The sequence below is a fragment of the Microtus pennsylvanicus genome, chromosome 11 (genome assembly GCF_037038515.1).
Source record: "Microtus pennsylvanicus isolate mMicPen1 chromosome 11, mMicPen1.hap1, whole genome shotgun sequence".
Classification (NCBI taxonomy): Eukaryota; Metazoa; Chordata; class Mammalia; order Rodentia; family Cricetidae; genus Microtus; species Microtus pennsylvanicus.
The window spans coordinates 35,721,314-35,739,214 of record NC_134589.1 but is presented as its reverse complement, the minus strand read 5'-3'; the positions used below and the strand labels follow the sequence as shown (position 1 = coordinate 35,739,214).

General features: G+C 53.8%; 1 protein-coding gene across 8 annotated transcripts in view; it reads left to right on the top strand.

The window, feature by feature from the left end:
• The window catches only part of Bcas3 (BCAS3 microtubule associated cell migration factor), a 499,936-nt gene extending 482,780 nt beyond the window's left edge, over positions 1 to 17,156 (top strand). For 3 of the 8 annotated variants that reach the window (XM_075991231.1, XM_075991234.1, XM_075991232.1), the window contains one exon: positions 16,291 to 17,156. In XM_075991231.1, the coding sequence (XP_075847346.1) occupies positions 16,291 to 16,439 (149 nt within the window). In that variant the 3' untranslated portion in view covers positions 16,440 to 17,156. Of the gene's footprint in view, positions 1 to 5,139; positions 5,206 to 13,148; positions 13,240 to 16,290 lie in introns of all 8 variants that reach the window. The other 5 variants (XM_075991230.1, XM_075991229.1, XM_075991235.1 and 2 more) reach the window with 3 other exon arrangements.
• The last annotated feature ends 745 nt before the right edge of the window (positions 17,157 to 17,901 follow it).

The window sequence follows — 17,901 nt, the reverse complement described above, 5'->3', positions numbered from 1 at the left end:
GAAGCAAATACTGGGACAGTGCATGATCTCATGGCTCTGTCGTTTCTAGGCCGCGATGAAGCGGAGCAGGGAACAAGAGTGCTCTCCTTGTGGTAGGCGGGGCAGGGAGAACCAGAGCTGGGTTTGGGGATCAGGCCTCAGTGGACCAAGTGTTTGTCGTGCAAACACGAGGAGCAGAAGGCAGATCCCCAGAACCCATGTAAACGCTAGGTGGTCATGGCGGGCTACCTATAATTACAGCAGCGGGAAGGAGCATAGACAAGGGAACCCAGAAGCAAGCTTGCTAGCAAGACTAGTCATATTGAGAGCCCCTGCCTCCCAGAATAAATAGTGATTTAGACTCCTGACATCTATCGTGGGCCTCCATGAGCATGTGCCTACACACATACAGCCATGAATGCATGCATACCACACACACATAAACATGTAAGAAAAACAAGAGAGATGACACTGAGACGTGTCTAAGTGAAGGTCGTGCCCTTTCCAAGGCTAGGCTGCCTCATCACCCACAGGCCACATGCGCTACCATGCCCGGCCAAGCTGCTCTGAGGTCTAACATGATCTTCCTGTCTCCTCCACCTTCTGTCCCTCTGAATTTTAGTGGTGTTGACTCCAGGTACCTTGGGAAAGGTTCTCATCTTCATCTTCTTTGTTAAAAACCTCTTACATTTCTTTATTTTTTATTTACTGAGTGGGGTTCATGTAGAGGGCAGTGGACAACTTGCAGAAGTCGGCTCTCTCCTTCCACCATCCGGGTTCCAGGGATTGAACCCAGATCTCAGGTTGTTCAATCCTGTTGGCAGGTGCCTTCAACCACTGAGTCTCTCCAGCCTTCGTTTTGGTCTCTTGAGAATGATAATATCCGTCCTCCCGATGATACCCAGTGTAGCAGATACCCAAAGTCTCCACAGTCTTCCCTTACTTTCCTTGTCCATCTCTTCATCCTCCTGGCCTCCCTTCTCCAGATCACAAGTGTGACCCTTCCAAACCAGTTCTCTAGGCTGGGTCTCGCTCTCTCACCAAGGACTCTGAGCATCTCTGCCTCAGAGATGCCTGTTTCCCCTCACTACCAGGTTCCCTGGAAAATACCACCATCATCGAGGTAGTTTAGCCAGGTTCTTTGTCTGTAGGGACCCTGGGTTTTTCCTTCTATAGCATTACAAAACAAGAATTCTTTCAGTGTCTTCTCTCAATGACCTCTTTGGTGGCCCACATACCCTCTCTATGGTCTCAATGGCAGGCTGGCTCTCTCCCATCTATCATGTCCCTCACCAGACTAGGGGAGAAGAGGGAAGCCACAGTTCCTATCTTGGAATTGAGAGAAGCCCTGGGGGAGGTGATAGCACCGAGTTGTGGTCTGTTCTCTCTAGCTCCTGTTCCCAGCTCCCACCAGGACCTATTAGTGATTAAAGCAAGCAGAACTCAGGCTTCTCTCCCCAGCCCCAGGGCGTGATCTTCTAGAATGTCGCATACATTAGTCACTCTTCTCATTGCTGATAGAAGCAGCTCAAGGCAAGGAGGGTTTCTCTGGGCTCATGGTTAAGGCAGGAATGTCATCTGTTTTGGTGGGAAGGCGTGGTGACGTGAATATTGGGCAGCTGGTCATACTACATCCATCATCAGGAGAGAGAGAGAGAGAGAGAGAGAGAGAGAGAGAGAGAGAGAGGGAGCGCTCCATGAAGCCTACCTGGAAAGGCCCTGATAGACATGCCCAGGGGGAATCTAGGGGGCTTTAAAACCGTTGACCAACACACTGTGTTAGTTTCTGATTGCTCTGAGAGATACAGGAGAACTTTAAAAAAGAGGGATTTATTTTGGCTCATGATTTCAGAGAGGTCAGTCCATGGTTGCTTGGGCAGAACATCTTGGTGGCCAGAGTGTATGGCAGAAAAGCTCCGTGTCCTCATAGAGGGCAGAAGAGCAAAATGAACCACTTCCTGTAGCCAGGACCCACCTCTCAAAATAGCACCACCAGCTGGGGACCAGCTATCCAAATGTGAGCCTCCATGGGACACTTAGCAGAGCGCCCTTTCCAGCCCCGGGTGTCCAAACTGCTAAGGGTGAGAGACAGAACAGCTCCCAGAGACCAGAGCCGCCATACAGACCTAAGCTGCCCTGCACGGTGGGGAAGGACAGCTGTGGGATTGTGGGTGGCTGCTATTTGTGTCTTAGCCCAGCATCCTAGTGCCTGTTTCTAGCTATTTTCCGCCAGGAGCAAGGGCCAAGTTTTGAGAGTCCCTTCAGTGCCTAAGCCAGCTGCTGCTACTAGGAAAAACACTATTTCTCTTCTGGTGAGATTTAGATTCAAGACAGGGAAGAAAGCATTTGGCCCTGGGCCTTTTTCTCCCTCTGGGTTTAATTCTCTCATCTCTTAGGAGTGAAACAGGAAATGCTGGGAGCACTCGCTTCCCATCCTCGTGGTGAACAGACCCTGGACACTGCACTCTGTGGTCTGTATCATCCCCATCACTCAGAGCAGGGTGGGCGGGCTTAAGTGACTCTATCTGCTATGCAAATGTCCTGTCGTCACAATTACGCCAGGTTATTAGATGTTCCTCTCCAGCTTCCAAAGCCAGCGATAAACCAGGTGGTAGTGACGCACACCTTTAATCCCAGCACTCAGGAGGCAGAAGCAGGTGGATCTCCGTGAGATCAAGGCCAGTGTGGTCTATAAATCAAGTTCCAGGACAGCCTGGACAAAGAAACCCTGTCGAGAGAGAGAGAGAGAGAGAGAGAGAGAGAGAGAGAGAGAGAGAGAGAATTTGAAATAAGTGGGTACATAGTCACTGGTAGAGTGCTGATCTACCGTGCACAGGGTTCTGAGTTTAATCTCCCAACATCACCAAGGAAAACGTTATTTCCAAAATAAGAGTGTCCAGTTCTGACCATCTTACCAGTCTCACCTGCTCGGAATGTGACCCATTTTTTTTTCAAAAAGGGCACCCCAATAAAGGATGGAGACCCGATTCTCAGGGAAGCCGAGGTCACTTCCCTACTTAGAACATGCCAACTGTCTCCATAGCCCAACCCAGGCTCTCGCCATGGATCTTAACTGTCTTACAGGCCATCCCTGCCTCCTCCTCCTGCCTGAGCCACCTTCCCATCCCACTTCAGTCTCCCCCAGCATCCTGTAAGCATACGACTGCAGCTCCCCAGCACACTGGTCCACGTTGAAGTAGACCACGCCTTCTGTACAGTCATTTCTTTGGACCAAACCTATACTCTCCTCCTTCAGCTCACCCCCTTGCCCACATGTGCTCCCTGAAAGCCTCTCCATACAAGCTGCATTCGGGGTGTTTGGCCCTGGGAAAGGGTGTTCATTGACTTTTCCATTAAGGAGTTCTGGCTGATGTCCTTCTCCATGCCACCTGGGGAAAGACCAGCTCTGTGGGGCCTTTGCTCCTCCCTTATACATAGTGCCACGGGTGCATCTTGACCCAGTTCTTGTTCCCTGGACCCAATCTGATTCATCTTTGTTACCTTTAACCGCCAGTTCTCCTTGCCCAGCATGCAGCCCTGGGATGACCGCCAGGCTGAGCTTCAGTTAATGTTTGTTGAATGACTGATTGGGTTTTTGTGGCCTCTGAGAGGTAAATGAAAGGCAGCCAAAGCCATGGGAATAATTATCTTGCTCAAAAGACACACTTGTTAGTTCCAGGCCAAGTCTTAGAACTGATTCCAGCGAGGTTGCTTTTTCTGCCCCTCTCTTCTGTCCCCTCTGGAACTGCAGCCAGAGGAACCGCAGTGAGAGTCCAGACTAATAAGTTTCCTCTGCACATGTCCTGTTTGCCCATGGCATGGCATGCTGATTCTTGTCAACAAAGAGGAAGTGCCAGTGTGGCCTCTTTGGTGACTCTTCAGCATATCCTTTCCACATGTCGCCCCAAGGAGAGGGACTGCGGAGCATGTGCGGGCTTGGGCACAGGGTGGAGGGCTGCAGGACCGTTGCCAGGGGCCTCCCCTGTATCATTACAGCGGGTAAATGGTTAACCCAAGGGAGGATTCTTCTTGGTCCCTCCTCCTCTGCAGGGCCTTCACCTTTAATCACTGTGAGGTCCCAGTAAGGTAGAGCACCACCGTAGGGGATAAATGCCCCCCTTCCCTTCTGCCACAGCTTCTCAGATGGCGAGGGACCATAGATTAGGAAACAGGGACATCGGCAGGAAAGGAAGAGGGCAGAGATGACCCTTGACTGCATTATGCATGAGACATTTTGGATTGCCCACAGCAAATACAGCAGACAGGGCTCCAGCTTCTTGCTGCCTGCACTTCCTACACTACCTCTGGCCCCAGGAACCTGCAGACCCCACTGCCTGAGACAATTTTAAGTCTGCCGGCTGAATCCTCTAGTTTTTCTAGCTGTGCCTGTCCCCGTCCGCCACACGTGTCTTGTTCCTGTAGCTCAGTAGCTTGCAGTTCACCCCTCTGCATTTAATCAAGTTTGGGGAGACCTAGTCCCTTCATTTATTCGGACGCCTTTCTCCCTTCCTTACCCTCACCTCCGTGCCCATCACACTGGCACGTTCCCTGTGTCTCCAGGCGCCAGCTGGCCACGAGCAGCATGGCATCTCCATTCATGTGTGCAAGTGTGGTGCTGGCCTTAGGGTGCTTGGGGCAATGTGAATCAAGGCTGTGCGACCACGCCTCCATGGAGCTTGGACCAGTTCTTGGAAGACTTAGAGCTTCTTTGGTTTCATACTTCATTCATCCCCAAACCCCAAGAGCTGACTGTGGGGATCCAGGGTTACCTCTGAGCATGAGACCACAAGCCCTCCCAAAGAAGCGCAGCGCAGTGTCAAGCAGCTTTGAACATGGACGAATATACAAGGAGCTACCCCAAAGCCTGGGCCTACATCCTCAGCCTTCCCTTCCCACCCCCTGAAGCAAGCAGGAATAGAGGAACTCAGGCCGTGGGAGACCGAGGAGGAAGAAGGAAGGGGTGGCTATCGCTAGCTTTGGCTAATGGGAAATCGAGATGTGCTGGACCTTGGAACAGACCACAGAATTCCACCCTGCGAAGCCATCGGTGGTCAGACCAGATCTTGCTATCTCCTCAATTTGATCTCAGCTCTTGTTGACTCTTGGGAGGTCCGTTCATTGTGTGATCGACTTTAAAGAACTATTTTATTTCCAATGCAGACACAGCCCTTGACGTAGCAGTCAAAAACAGCACCCCCGGGAGACACATGGCTATGAAGTGTTTGGGTATGTAACCTGTCTGCCTGTACGGAAGGCTTGGTCCTACCGCTCTTTATGCCCCTCACATGGGTGTCTCCCCTCCCCTGGAGCTCAGGCTTCAGGAAGCACTGGAGGTCAGCCAGGACAGGAGGTCTCTTCTGCTTTGGGATAGGGAGCGGTGGCCATGTTTCACCCAACAAGAGTTTCTTTGAGAGCGCCACTCCCTGCCCCCCACTCTGAAGATGGAAGTCAAATTTTGGGACTCTGCTGTGCAGAGCAGAGAGGTCACTGGGCTCTAATGCATTTACCATTGACTGCCCCTCTTGTAGTGCGTCTATTAGTGAGTAATTTGATTTGTACCTATTCATTTGCAGTCCCTGCAGGAGCCTGGAGCTGGCCCCTGGTATAATTGGTGCTGTCTCTATTTTTACATCATTAGATTAGCCCCGACTCCTGGCCACTTGTTGTCTGCGCTTGTCTGTCCATTTATACAACCTAATGTAACACAAAATTCATTACTGATCACATTACTTTCAACTCTGAAGCCAGCCTTGTGATAAACATTTGGTTAACCCCTTCCTACCCACTGGAAGGCTGGCAGAACAAATGCACTTCTGCTCACCGGGCAAATCAATATCTTAATCCACCGAAGTGGACTGGCATTTCTAGATTTGTCATCCTCCTGGAGGAGCAAATGGCGAGGCTCATCCAAGCCAGCGGAATTGAATGATGAATAGGGCCCGGCACCAGCAGCCTGTCTGAGACCAGCACAAAGGCAGGGCCGCAGTCAGGGAAGGGTGGCACCACTGTAGTTAACTAAGACACCCCCCCTACACACACACACACACACACACACACACACACACACCCGCCATGGCGCAGGCGCACAGTCTTTGCAGCGCAGGCTGAGACCATGACGGGGGGCCACAGAGGCCTCATCCTGATGAGTCTCTTTTGTCAGACTTAGCGTGGAACCACTGGACAGGGAGTTGGGTCCGTTTCCTTAAAACTTTACTCATCAGTGGAGAAGCTACCAAGTACGGGGTCCTAACCTAAATGCCACCAAAGAATTAAATTGCCTACCAGGGCCTAGCTTGTATTTGGCAACACATACAAAAGGACTAGGACTGGTAGGTTCCTACCCATCCTACGGGAGAGTGCTGACCAGCCCACGGATGCCACAAGTGCCCGTGCATGGTTGAAGCTGCCTGTGAGCAGTTAGTGAGCCTTGAGTATGGGCGCGAACCAAGAGTCTTAAAGGGACCTCAGCACAGTTTTGTTTAAATCTAAAAGATTCCATACAGCCCCAACCCTTGTCAGCCCCTCCCCAACTTCCACTTGTCTCTGGGTCGCACCCACACCCACAACAAGTCATTAACTCACAGGGCAGTTTGTTTCAAAGGGAAAAAAATACCTCCACTTATTAAGAAATGCTCATAAAGCCACACCGTAATGATTAGAAATATCAGCGCGGAGGAAATAGAATGGAGCCCATTACCATGAAAGTCATAAATCCCTGAGTAAAAAGGCGCCATAAACTGAAGATGCTCGGGTGGGAAGGGAAGCTGGGGGAGCAGCATCCCCGGAGCCCTCTGCTTGGCTGTGGTGAGGTCCCAAGCAGGAGCCTGGGAAGGAAGATGCCCTGGGGGTGTGGTTTTGAACAATCTTCCTCAGATCCTGCTGTCCCTGCTGTTCTGAGCTCTTAGATGAAGGCCCAAGGCATTCCTTTCATGGCCCAGACCTCTCTCTCTGGCTCTCATCTGGTAGACTGATGCCCCTTTGTGTATGAGCCGGGTAGGGGCATCCCCACGCAAGGACCTGCCTCACCCTGCCCTGGGCCTTAGGGCCACTGTGCAAGGTGGCAGGACCTCTTGTCGCAGCACCTCCAGAATCAGCTGCCTGTCATATGCGGCTACAAAGAAGGGATTCCCTTAGTGCAGTGTGAGAGGACACCCCGTGTCTCCCAGTGGAAGGGATAGGCTGCACTGAAGTAAGCCAGGCTTCCTCCTCAGGGCTGGGGAAGAGCCTCACAGGAGGAATGGTGACAGTCACCTCCCCCGCCCACCAGCTCCCAGTGTGGACTACACACTGTAGTCACAGCCTTCAGTGTAGTGTGGGTAGACAGCGTGAGGGGGGAGTACCCTGTGTATCACATGCCCACTGCTGGCCCCACCCGTGCGTTCTAGAAAGTAGATGAGAGGACACATACCTGTAGTTCAGTCTGTGGTTCATAAGGGCCCACACCTGTAGTTCAAGCTACTCAAGAGGCTGAGGTGGAAAGAGCTCTCAAACTGAGGCGCTCAAGACTAGCTTGTAGAACACAATGAGAACCTGTGGCAACAGAAGGAAAGGAGGGAGGGAGTGAAGGAAGGAAACAGAGAGGGAAAGACAAAAGAATAAAGACAAACAGATGGGGGATGGGCAGGTCTTTGCCCTCTCAGACTAGGGCAGGCCAGCCACAGGAAAGAGGGCTGGTCCGCTGGTGGAACAAGAAACTGATTTCTTAGTCCTGATGGAAGGGGGGTAAACACGTCTTACCGAACCCTTCCGCCACGTTGTAGAGCATTAATTACACTTGGACATTTCAATGAGAACCAGATGTGGCTCCAGTCCCCACTGGTCAGCAGTGTTCAAAGCGTAGCATCTCTCCCGTGGGCTGCGGCTCCGTGCTATCTCCTAAGGCTGGAGGCTAGCTCATCTGCCAGGGGCCTCCAGGCCTGGTAGCCACACTTGAAGAGGAGGGCGGGTTGGCACCAGCTGCTGCGCGCCTGGTTCCCACGGAGTGTCTCCTTTTCAGGACTGTGTGGGACGGGACACACATGTCCAGTTTATGAGACTCCTTCTAGCCTCCCCCCCCCATTAGGACCCACACAACAAAGTCATGCACAGGGCCCGGCTTCTCCATCCCCAAAGATATGTCCCTCTGCTGCCCAACCCTTGAGTCAGCCTTAAATGGCGTCTGCCAAGGCTCAGAACCTGGGCGAGAAGCAGAAGTAATTTCTAGCTCAGGTCCTCACTCCGCCTAAGGTGCCAGGTGTCTAAGGTACTCTCCTGAGAGCCTTACACACACCCCACGACACCGCTAGAGCACACTGTCCCCTCACCGTCTGCAAATCCAGGTGACTTTCCCAGGTTATTCTGCACTCTGTGACAGCACTAGGGTCAGAGCAGTGTCCCTCCCATAACCCTCTCTCTCCTCGTGGCTCTGTCGGGAACTCAGTCGGGGATAACCGAAGCTTGGCTTTAGCCAGTCACCAATGCCTCAGCGGGGAAGTGTGGGCCGGTTCAACTTTGCCTTTTCTGTTCCCTTGTAGTCTGTGACAGAAGAGTTCCTTTAATATGCTGGGTGCTGGGAAGGTCACTGAGTATTGAGGGGTGTGGCATGGGTTACTGGTCTTTCTATCTTATCCTTGGACGCTAAGACTTAGGGGGATTCAGATGGTGTGAGTTTCCTGGCAGTGGGGTACTGCCACCCTGATGGTACAAGACCCCATGCGTGGGAGAGTAGGCTCCGGCCCACATGCAGATCAGTGCTTCTCTTGGCCAGACCCCACCCACCAACCTGATGTTGCTCTTCAAGAGATGTGGGGCCACCCTGTAATCAGCTCTGCCCAGAACTCCAGTGCCCCCCCCAACACACACATGCCTACACAGACACATTTGGTCAGCTCTAGCAGAGAGACTAGAGACCATGTGGCCACGAGACAAGACAGGCCTCCTTCTGAGAGCTCCTCCCCTCCCCAGCTTCTCTTCCTCCATGTCACACCCCTGCTTTCATTCTCCTTCCTCTGCGTTTCTAATGTACCCCTCTCCTGTCACCACACACCCCTCTTCCGTGGGCCCACCAGGGCTTCAGCTGTCTGGCCTGCCTCCAGGCCCCTATGCAGTGGGGTTGGTACCACACTGGCCTGCTGTTGAGAACCGAATTCCCGGGGGCTCTTTGCCAGGTTTCTGAGTGGATGCTTAAAGCAGAACTCTGCTGGTCCATCTGTCTCCCTAAATATTGCCCCCTCCTAGTACTGGCCCCCACTATCACTGCCTAAAGGCTGTGGGTACCCAGAAGCACCTGAGCTCTCTTGGGCCTCAGGTCTCTCCACAGTAGTAGCTGAAACTCTTAGTCACCAGGCATGGCCCCGTGGCCAAGGCTCCCTGAGCTGAAAACACCTGAGATACGCCTTCACCACTGGTGGCTGATGGCTGGGGGACAGGATAGACCATAGAGTCTTAGCCTCATTCTCTCTTGATGGTCTGTGTCTCAGTGTGCATCTGAGACAGGGCAAAGCTGAGCCAAGAGAAAGGCAGGTATGTTCATGGGAGGCCTGAGGGTTGCCCCAGGCGGCTGCACTCTGAAAGCACTCCCGGCGCCAGGCTGTGTGTGTTGTTAGACACCAGAAGACTGGCGTCAGCCAGCCAGGGATCTGGGTTCAGACGTAGGTGTTAAGCCCCAGAGATAAGAGCAGGCCAGAGCTAGCCCTGCTTTTCATCTCCCAACCAGGATTCTTGTGATCTGAATAGGCGGAGCCTTTTCAACCTTAGCCCTGCAGCTTCACCAAGGCCAGCCAGGCAAGGTCCCAAAGACCCCTGTCTCAGTCTCCACTAGCCTCAGCTTCCATCCTTTCCAGACCTCACCAGGATGGGAAGCCCTTTGACTGTTGGCATCTTTGTAAGCGTAGAAGCATGACGGGAAGGAAGGTTGGAGAGGGCACAGAGGGAAGGTCTGGAGGGGCCAGGCTGCCTTCAGCTAAGTGTAAAGGAAAGAAAGCTGTGGCCTCCATCTAGGCTGCTTCCTTCAGCTGTTCTACTTTAACCTCTTAAAACACGGGCCCTGGGGGCTGAGGCTGGCTCCAGACGAGGCTGTGGCCTCTGATGGTGCTGTCACAGTTAGCAACAGTCTCAGCCAACACCACACCATCTGTGTCCCCCCCTGAGCAAGCCTCTACCTCCTCAGTCATCCTCCAACAGCGATGGACAGGCCCTGAGCTGGATGAGACAACCCCTCACCATGTCTGCCAGGTCCAGTCACTTCCCAGGTGACATCAAGACCATCGGTCCAGGTCTCAGCCCCAGGAAGCATTCAGGCCTCCCATCTTCCCTTCTCTCTCTCTCTCTCTCTCTCTCTCTCTCTCTCTCTCTCTCTCTCTCTCTCTCTTTCTGTGCTGTCTTGCCTAGCTACTTCTAGCCCCTGTGAGCAAGCTTCTTGCTAACAAAATGGCTTGCTTGAGACAGACCCCATCTGAACTTGTATCTATCCTGTGGTCGTCTGGTCCCCTCACTTTTATCCCTTCAAGGGGAGATGCTGGTCAGTCTGACTTCTTAATGAGGGGACTCCCCTTCCCCCCACCCAACACACACCTGCCTCTCCACTCAAGAACCCTCAAGCAAAAGGAACTGAGAACTGTTTGTTTTTTTTACAAATCTTTTCTTGCGCTGGGCAAGACAGGGGCTCTTGGCTGGCCTCTCTATATCGCTGCCCTGAGCTCCCACCAAGCCCACCCCAGGCAGGGGGTCTTTACCACAGCCCCCCCTAAAGTGGAGAGCTGGGAGGTAGACGTAGGAGGGAAATCAATGCATGTCAACAGGGCTGGGAATTTATTCTCCATCTTGGGAGAGGGTGTTTGGAAGGGGGCAAGGAAGGAAATGAAAAGCTGTAAACACGAATCCACCGTCTTCCTCCCTGCACCATTTCTTGATTAAAAAGAATCTCTGCCCAGACTCCAGTGGAGGCAGAACTGGTGGGGGCTTGGGTGGCAGGGCCACCTGCAGGGGGAGGAGGCTGGAGAGGGCCCTCGAGTCCTGGGGATAATCGCAGTGACTGATTCGATTGCAGCAATAATAGTAACTCACATTTGCTGACTGGAGGCTCTGAGCACTTTGTGCTGTGCTGTACATACATTATTTAATTTCATTCCTATGGCCAGGCTCTGAAACAGACATTGCTGTCCTTATGCTCAGGAACCCAGAGCCCCTGCTCTTAACAGCCTCCCTGGACTGCTTCCTCCATCCCAGGTAGAAGGGCGGCCCACCTGCCTTTCTTCTCTGGCTGAAGTTCTGAGTCAGCCGCTTAGGGAAGGCTTACCCCTCTTCGCCACAGGAAGTGGCTATAGTCTCAGCAGGGGCAGACTCCTCCCACCAGGTCTAATCCCACTCCTACTGGGCAGCCTGGGTGGTTAGTTTAGGACCTCGGGTACGTGGCTACAGCCAGGACCTAATAAAAGTGCTCTGCTAATCCCTGTAATGAGCAGCATCTTGGCACTCATGTGTGCACAGAGCACAGAGGCTGACTCCCAGGGCATGCAGTAGCTGGGGCCGCCGATCCTTTTGCGGTGGTGGAAGTCCCAGGACTGCCCCAAGGCTGAGTCTGGGCCCCGGGGTACCCTCTTCCAAACACACACAGCACTGCCCTTGCAGGTCCAAGGGGATTCTTCTGGGTCCTGGAGACTTGGGCTCCCTACAACGCTGCACCAGCCAGGAGCCCTCCGAGGCTCAGACCCAAAGAATGCCCAGCCCATTGCAGAATTCACTTTGGCCTTCTGCCAGAGCCCTCCTCTCACTAAGGCTGCCACAGCTGTGCCAAGTCTCACTAAGGCCTAGTGTCCTCTGTGTCCTCCTCCCTCTCTAGAGAATGGGGAGCCAGACCTCACGTTGCTCAGTACAAGTAGCTGATGTGCGAAAAGTCATGCCATCACCCCTAAAACCCCGTCACTCGTCAGCATCCACACAGAGCTGTGGCACAGCGACTCATGCTTGGCCAAGTGGCCGTACCCACTGTGTAGGATGAGGATCAGGGGCAGCTGTGCCTGTCTCCTCACGGAGATTGAGTACGGCCCCTCTTTGTGTGCACCCGGGCTGGTGCTCCCAGGTAACCGGAGTCCTTCTGAGAGGCTAGCCACCTCTCTTTGCCCTGAGACAAGCACCATGTGGAATGGGGGGTGGGGTGGGGGTGACATACAGACAAGGCCTCCTCCTCTTTAGGCCTATTTATTTTGTGAGAGCAGAGGCCTCCCCCTTCTCCTTGTTGCCTCTGCTGTCCTCTCCTGTCCCCTGAGGCCTGCCCATCCCAGCCTGTGCCATCGGGAATCAGCTACAGTAACAAGCTTGTTTTCTGGCAAGACCAGTAGGGGATGGGGAATGTGGGCAGTAGTGGGCATTGGAGTCTGGCATCCTGTGGCCTGCCCCAGTGCCAGTTCTCCCTCTAGGGTGAACCCAGGGCCCATGGCTTCCCGTTTGTCCTTGGTGTTGCTATATGCAAGACAAGGCTGTCACTCCTACCTTCCAGAGTCACCAAGTCCCTGGAGAATATGAGGGCACAATCTGAGTCCAAGCTGGGGGAAGGGGGAGTGTGAGGGGTGGCAAGCTTTCTTATAGCCAACCTTCCCATGAGCCAGACTCGGTGCTGCTGGGGGAGCCTCTCTAGCTGCCTGGCCCTGGCCAGTTACTGCTAGGCTTCACTGGGAGTCTACATACACTGCAGGAAAACTGCTGAGAGCTGGGGAGGATGGGGTGGGGGTAGGGGTTGAGCCAAAACCAGGCCACTAAATCAAATGTCCAGGGTTCCCCCAGAAAACTCTTCAGCCTGCCTCCTTCCTCTTCCTCTCCCAGCAACCCCCACCTGCATGGGGCCCCATCTGGCACTGCATGGGCCTAGGTCCCTGTGTGTCCCCCTTGTAGAAGCTATTGTATTATGCTTACTGTGTGACTCCTCTTCCCTCACCCGGTACTGAAAGATTCACAACACCTCTACCTCTGGGCCCGTCCCCCCATGACTGGTCAGTCTCCCGCCGCCTCACGTGCATGTCAGTGTCCTGGACAACAGAACCCCTCTGCGAGACCGCCCTCCTCCCGTGTGCCACCCCCGCACCTCCCTCCACCCTCTCCTTCTGCTTGTGGAGATCAGTGTTCTTCTGGATCATTGTCCGTATCTCTCAAAGGAGAAAAAGAAAAAGATTCCTCAATGCTTTTCTTTTCAAAAGGGAAAAAAAAAGGAAAAAAAAAACAATGCCAACAGCCCAGCGTCCGCGAACAACCCAACAGTAACAAAGCATGCGTTCGGGATGGAGGAAGGTAAGGCCACACGTTTCCGCTCGCCGCTTGCTCCTAGGGCTGGGTGGGGTGATTCAAAGCGGGGGTCCAGCGTGCATCCACCCCTCCTCCACGTTCACTTCCCACACACTGTCACTCTTGCGTCTTTGGAGGGACAAAGAGAGCTCTGGTTTGACCGCAGGGACGTAGGAGAGCCCCCCCAGAGACTGTCCCAGAACCAGCCAAGCCCCCAGTCCATGCTGGAGAAAGGTCCCATCTCTCCCTACCACATCGTTCATTCCAGAAGTTATCTTTCTGCGCAAGCTGGGAATTTCAGTCCTGGGAGTTGTGACTGGGGAAGCAGAGATGAGGCCCACACTCCCTGCCAGGGCCTGTCCTCCGTGGGCGGGGGTGATGCACTTGGATGTGTTCAGGGGACCTAGCTGGAGTTCAGTAGGCCTAGGGGCTCTGCGGTGCCCATCTCGGTTCACAAAGGAATGGACCCCCATAGACAGCTTAGAGAGATGAGCGGGCACTGGGTCCCAGTGGCCTCGGGCTGCCCAGACACGCTCCTCATTCAAACAGAAAACACCAGTGAGACCTCCCTGGGGTGTCAGGCTGCGCACAGCCATTCGCTAGTGCCAGGGAGTTTATGCCTTAGGGACCCTGAAGAGTCAGTGGCAATCTTTAAGTGAAGGAATAACAAGATGTTGTAGAGTGTCCTGGCTTTCGATGGATACGTATGGAGATCCGGGGACCCAGTGACCAGTTCAAACTAGCCTGGGCAATACTGAAAGGAGACAAAGTCAGCAGAATCTTAGGTGCCCCCGATGTGGAGGCAAGGAGGAAGCTGGCCAGGCCCTCTCTCTCCCAGGCCTAAATAACAAAGAGAAAGCTTGAGCCAGGCAGTTGAGCCATGCCTGGCCTCCAAGGGAGCAAATCCATCTTGTAACCCTCTGGCAGTTGTCCCTACACTGTCATTTGACGGATGGGGTGCCTTCATGCAGACTCCTGTGGTGGGGTCACCAAGACGGCTTCAGGGTGTTGCCAGGGCCTACACCAAGGGTCAGTGGGTTGCAGGGCTTGGGCCTGCCCTGTGGACTCCTCAGCTTCCTTTTGGCAGTGTGGATATGTTGCACTTTGTATCAAGCCTATTGGGGCTCTCCCTCTGCTCGGCAAAGGAGCTACCCTTCCCTTCCTGATGGTCTCTCCTGCTCCTTTATCTGGGACCCGCTTCTTTGGGCCTGCATCCATCCCATCTGTATCCTGAGGAGGCCCCTGCCTTTCTCGCTACTGCCTGCTTCTCTCTGCCCTTCTGGCCCTGCTGTCAGCGCCCCCTAGTGCCAGGATGGCTGCGCAGGAGGGCATGGGCCTCTAAAAGCTATCTGGGTCCTTGGGTTTCTCTGGGAAATTCTGGGCTTGCTTGTGGGGAAAACAGAGAGGAGGAGGAGCTCTCCTGGAGTCTGCTGCTTGCTCACTAATGCTCAGGGCCTTCCCTTGGCTCTCCAGCACTGCCCCTCTAGTGGCACAATGGCTGTATCCCGTATGAAGGCGAACCTGAAAGCCCATCAGGAGGAAAAGATCTGAGGAGCCCCCCTCCTCATCTTTCTGCGCATACAGAGCTATTTCATGGCTTTCCCAGGACCAAGGCCTCATAGGAAGCCAGCATCCAGCTCCTAGCCTGTGTCCCCGCCACCACCACCCCTTACTTACAGTGCTCACAACCTGATGGGAATCTCTAATATCCTGGTGTGCTCATCTAGCCTGGGCTCACGTCCAGACATGACTGGCATAGTTACCATTTCCCTGTCCCATTTTGTGGCTGCTGCTGCTGCTGCTGCTGCTGGGCAGCCCAGCTTGGACTGTAGTGTGTCTTCAGAGTGTGTGAATAGCTGGCTGGTGATGGCCAACCCAGTGGAGGCCATGAACCCTCACTCCCTAACCAAAGCCAGCTGCGCTGCATGTCAATGGCGGCAGGGGCCTGGGGCGGCTGCAGCCTGGATCCCAGGCTCTGAAACCATTATCAGAGGAGTGTATTTCTGGGTGTACCTCGATGTTTCGAGTAACTGCTTTGAGATACTACACTCGTGAGGCAGACAAGCAAAACTCCATAGTTGCAGGCTTCGGGGGAAGAAGTTGAGCTGTAGGGTCCATCTGAGCTTGGAAAAGACTCCAGAAACTGTCCGTACACATGCTCGCCACCAGTGAAGAGGAACTGACCACCCTGAGAAAACCAATGAATAAATCCAGCGAGCAGGGAGTCCTATTCCCAGCCCTCTGCCTGCCCCAGTTACTGTCTTGGATGAAGAGATGGTGGGACAGTTAAAGTTACCATAGCTAAGCAAGATAGGTCTGTGTGCTGTTTCCAGAAGAGCCGTGTGGAGGTACAGGGACTAGGACAGCAGAACCTTGTTCTCTACAGATCAACTCAGCACATCCACTCTATGGGTCGCCAGGAGACTTTGGGCGAGCTACGAGGAAATATTCATGCAAGGAGAGGACCCTCTCTCCAGTAGAATAGGTTCCCCCCAAGGGAAGGCATATACTTTCTAGAAGCTCAAGACTGGCTAGCAGGGAGCTTTTGTAGGTGAGAGTAAGGGAACAATGGATGGCCAAGCTGGGACGGAGCTCTGGGGACAGGTCAGCAAGAAGAGCGACAGATCTGGTAGGCAGGCTTCTCTTCTCCTGACCTAGCTTCTGCCCACCTGCTGATCCTGGATGGCATGAACTGAGGAACTGGAGGAGAACGCTGGCCAAGCAGGAGTGCAGGTGCTAGCTAACCACAAGTAACAGAGCCATCCACACAGGACGGCAGGGGATTATACTCCTGCCCTCAAGGCTTCCCCACAGTGATAGAGACGCCCAAGTCAAAAGCTGGAGTCTGCTAGCCAAGGGCGCTTCTTCTGAGTGAGCCTCCCTGTGAGCTGAGTTGCCACTTGGTCCATATGGCAGGCAGGCAGGTGGGCATGAGCCTCCCTGCAAAAGAGTATGAATGGACCCACAGTGGGGCTTCATGGTGAGCAGCCAAGCCCAGGGTGCGCCCCCACCTCCAGCCCACTCTGATTAAGCCTGCACCTCTCCTCTGTTTTGCAGAACTTCAGCGAGAGGGAAGCATCGAGACTCTGAGTAACAGCTCAGGCTCCACCAGTGGCAGCATCCCAAGGAACTTTGATGGCTACAGATCTCCGCTCCCTACCAACGAGAGCCAGCCGCTCAGCCTCTTCCCCACTGGCTTCCCATAGGCACCAGCCACCTGCTTCTGACTGGCCGAGGGACAGGGAAAAGCACCCCACCCCACCCTACCTTCTTCCTCCCACCCCTCCCCATCCCCGCACGCCTCTGGTCCTACCCTTCTAAGTCTCTGCTCCTCTTTCGTCAACCCCACCTTCCCTAAGCTTAGCGACGACGGCTGCTCATCCTCTCTGGACGAAAAGAGACTTCCAGAACTGCTCAGCACACCCTGACCTCAGCCACTCCTGTCATTGGGGGCTGTGGCTAAGAGACTGCAGAAACTCGGTCCCTTCTCTCTTTGCACATAATGTCCTGCATCGGATCCGCTTTTGTATTTTTTAACTGTATCCACAGGGGGACTGGAACAGTGGCCAGATCGTAGGGCCGGGTGAGGAGAAGTTGAATGGTCCAGCCAGGTATTTTGGTGGACAATGTCAGCCCTAACCCACTTCAGGCTGTGATGCACACTGCCCCCAGGTATCCCTGCTCAGTTCTCTCCCAAGACAGGAGTGAACTGAAGCCCAGAGTGATAGGGAAGGAAGAAGGAAAGAGGCTCCCTTTGCCCCTTGCTTCCCTGTTGGCTCATGGGGAGAATTTGTCTGTCTTATCTTTGAGCCCTTGTACCCTGGTCCTGTACTGTTGAGTGAAGGAAACCGTGGTTACTGAGGCCATATCAAAAGTGCACGTCTTGTCCAATAAATCACGCTGCAATTGGTGTCCATTCCTGAGTTGCTGGGGTCAGAGTCCTCTCCAAACACTGAGGAGAGTCCTATGGGTCAGACTATGGGCAACTGCTCCCAACACCCACACCCACACTGTATGTACAAGGGAGCCCATGTTAGGAAGGAAAGGGGAGGGAAACCTTCCCGCTGGACGTTAGGTGGGGCTTGACTGAAGTTCAGCCTCACGACTCTTGCCTGTTACCAGAGCCTATGATTTGTGGAGGCGCCAAGCTTGGACCTCCCCACAAGTGGACATAGAGGGCAATCTAGCCCCTGGTGTGTCCTGGGTTGCTCTGGAATAAGAGCTTGCCCTTGCCTGTGACCTTGTCCTAGGGCACTTGGGAATCACCTCTCTCCCAAGCTCAGAAGAGGAGAGCTTGTGAACTAGAGTAGGGTGTGTTGTGGAAGTTGGCTAAGATCTCAGATAGCAAGCTTTTGGGTTTTGTTGTTGTTTTGTTTTGGAGACCAGGTTTCGGGTAGCTCACTATGTAGTCAAGTATAGCCCTGATCTTCCTGCCTCTGCTTCTCAAGAGCTGGAATCGCAGACCTTTGCCACCATACCCGGCCTGAATTCTTGTTTCTATTCCTTCCTCCTGTTCTGGACCAGCACAGTGGCAGTTCCCGGGAGCAACCGAGAATTGTGGTGAATGGGAAAGAGGCTGATACAGTTCTAGCCCCTCTGCCGTCTCCTATACCTGAGGCCCAGGGAAGGCCTTGAAGAAACCCGCTGAGCCAGGTGTGCTTTAGGATG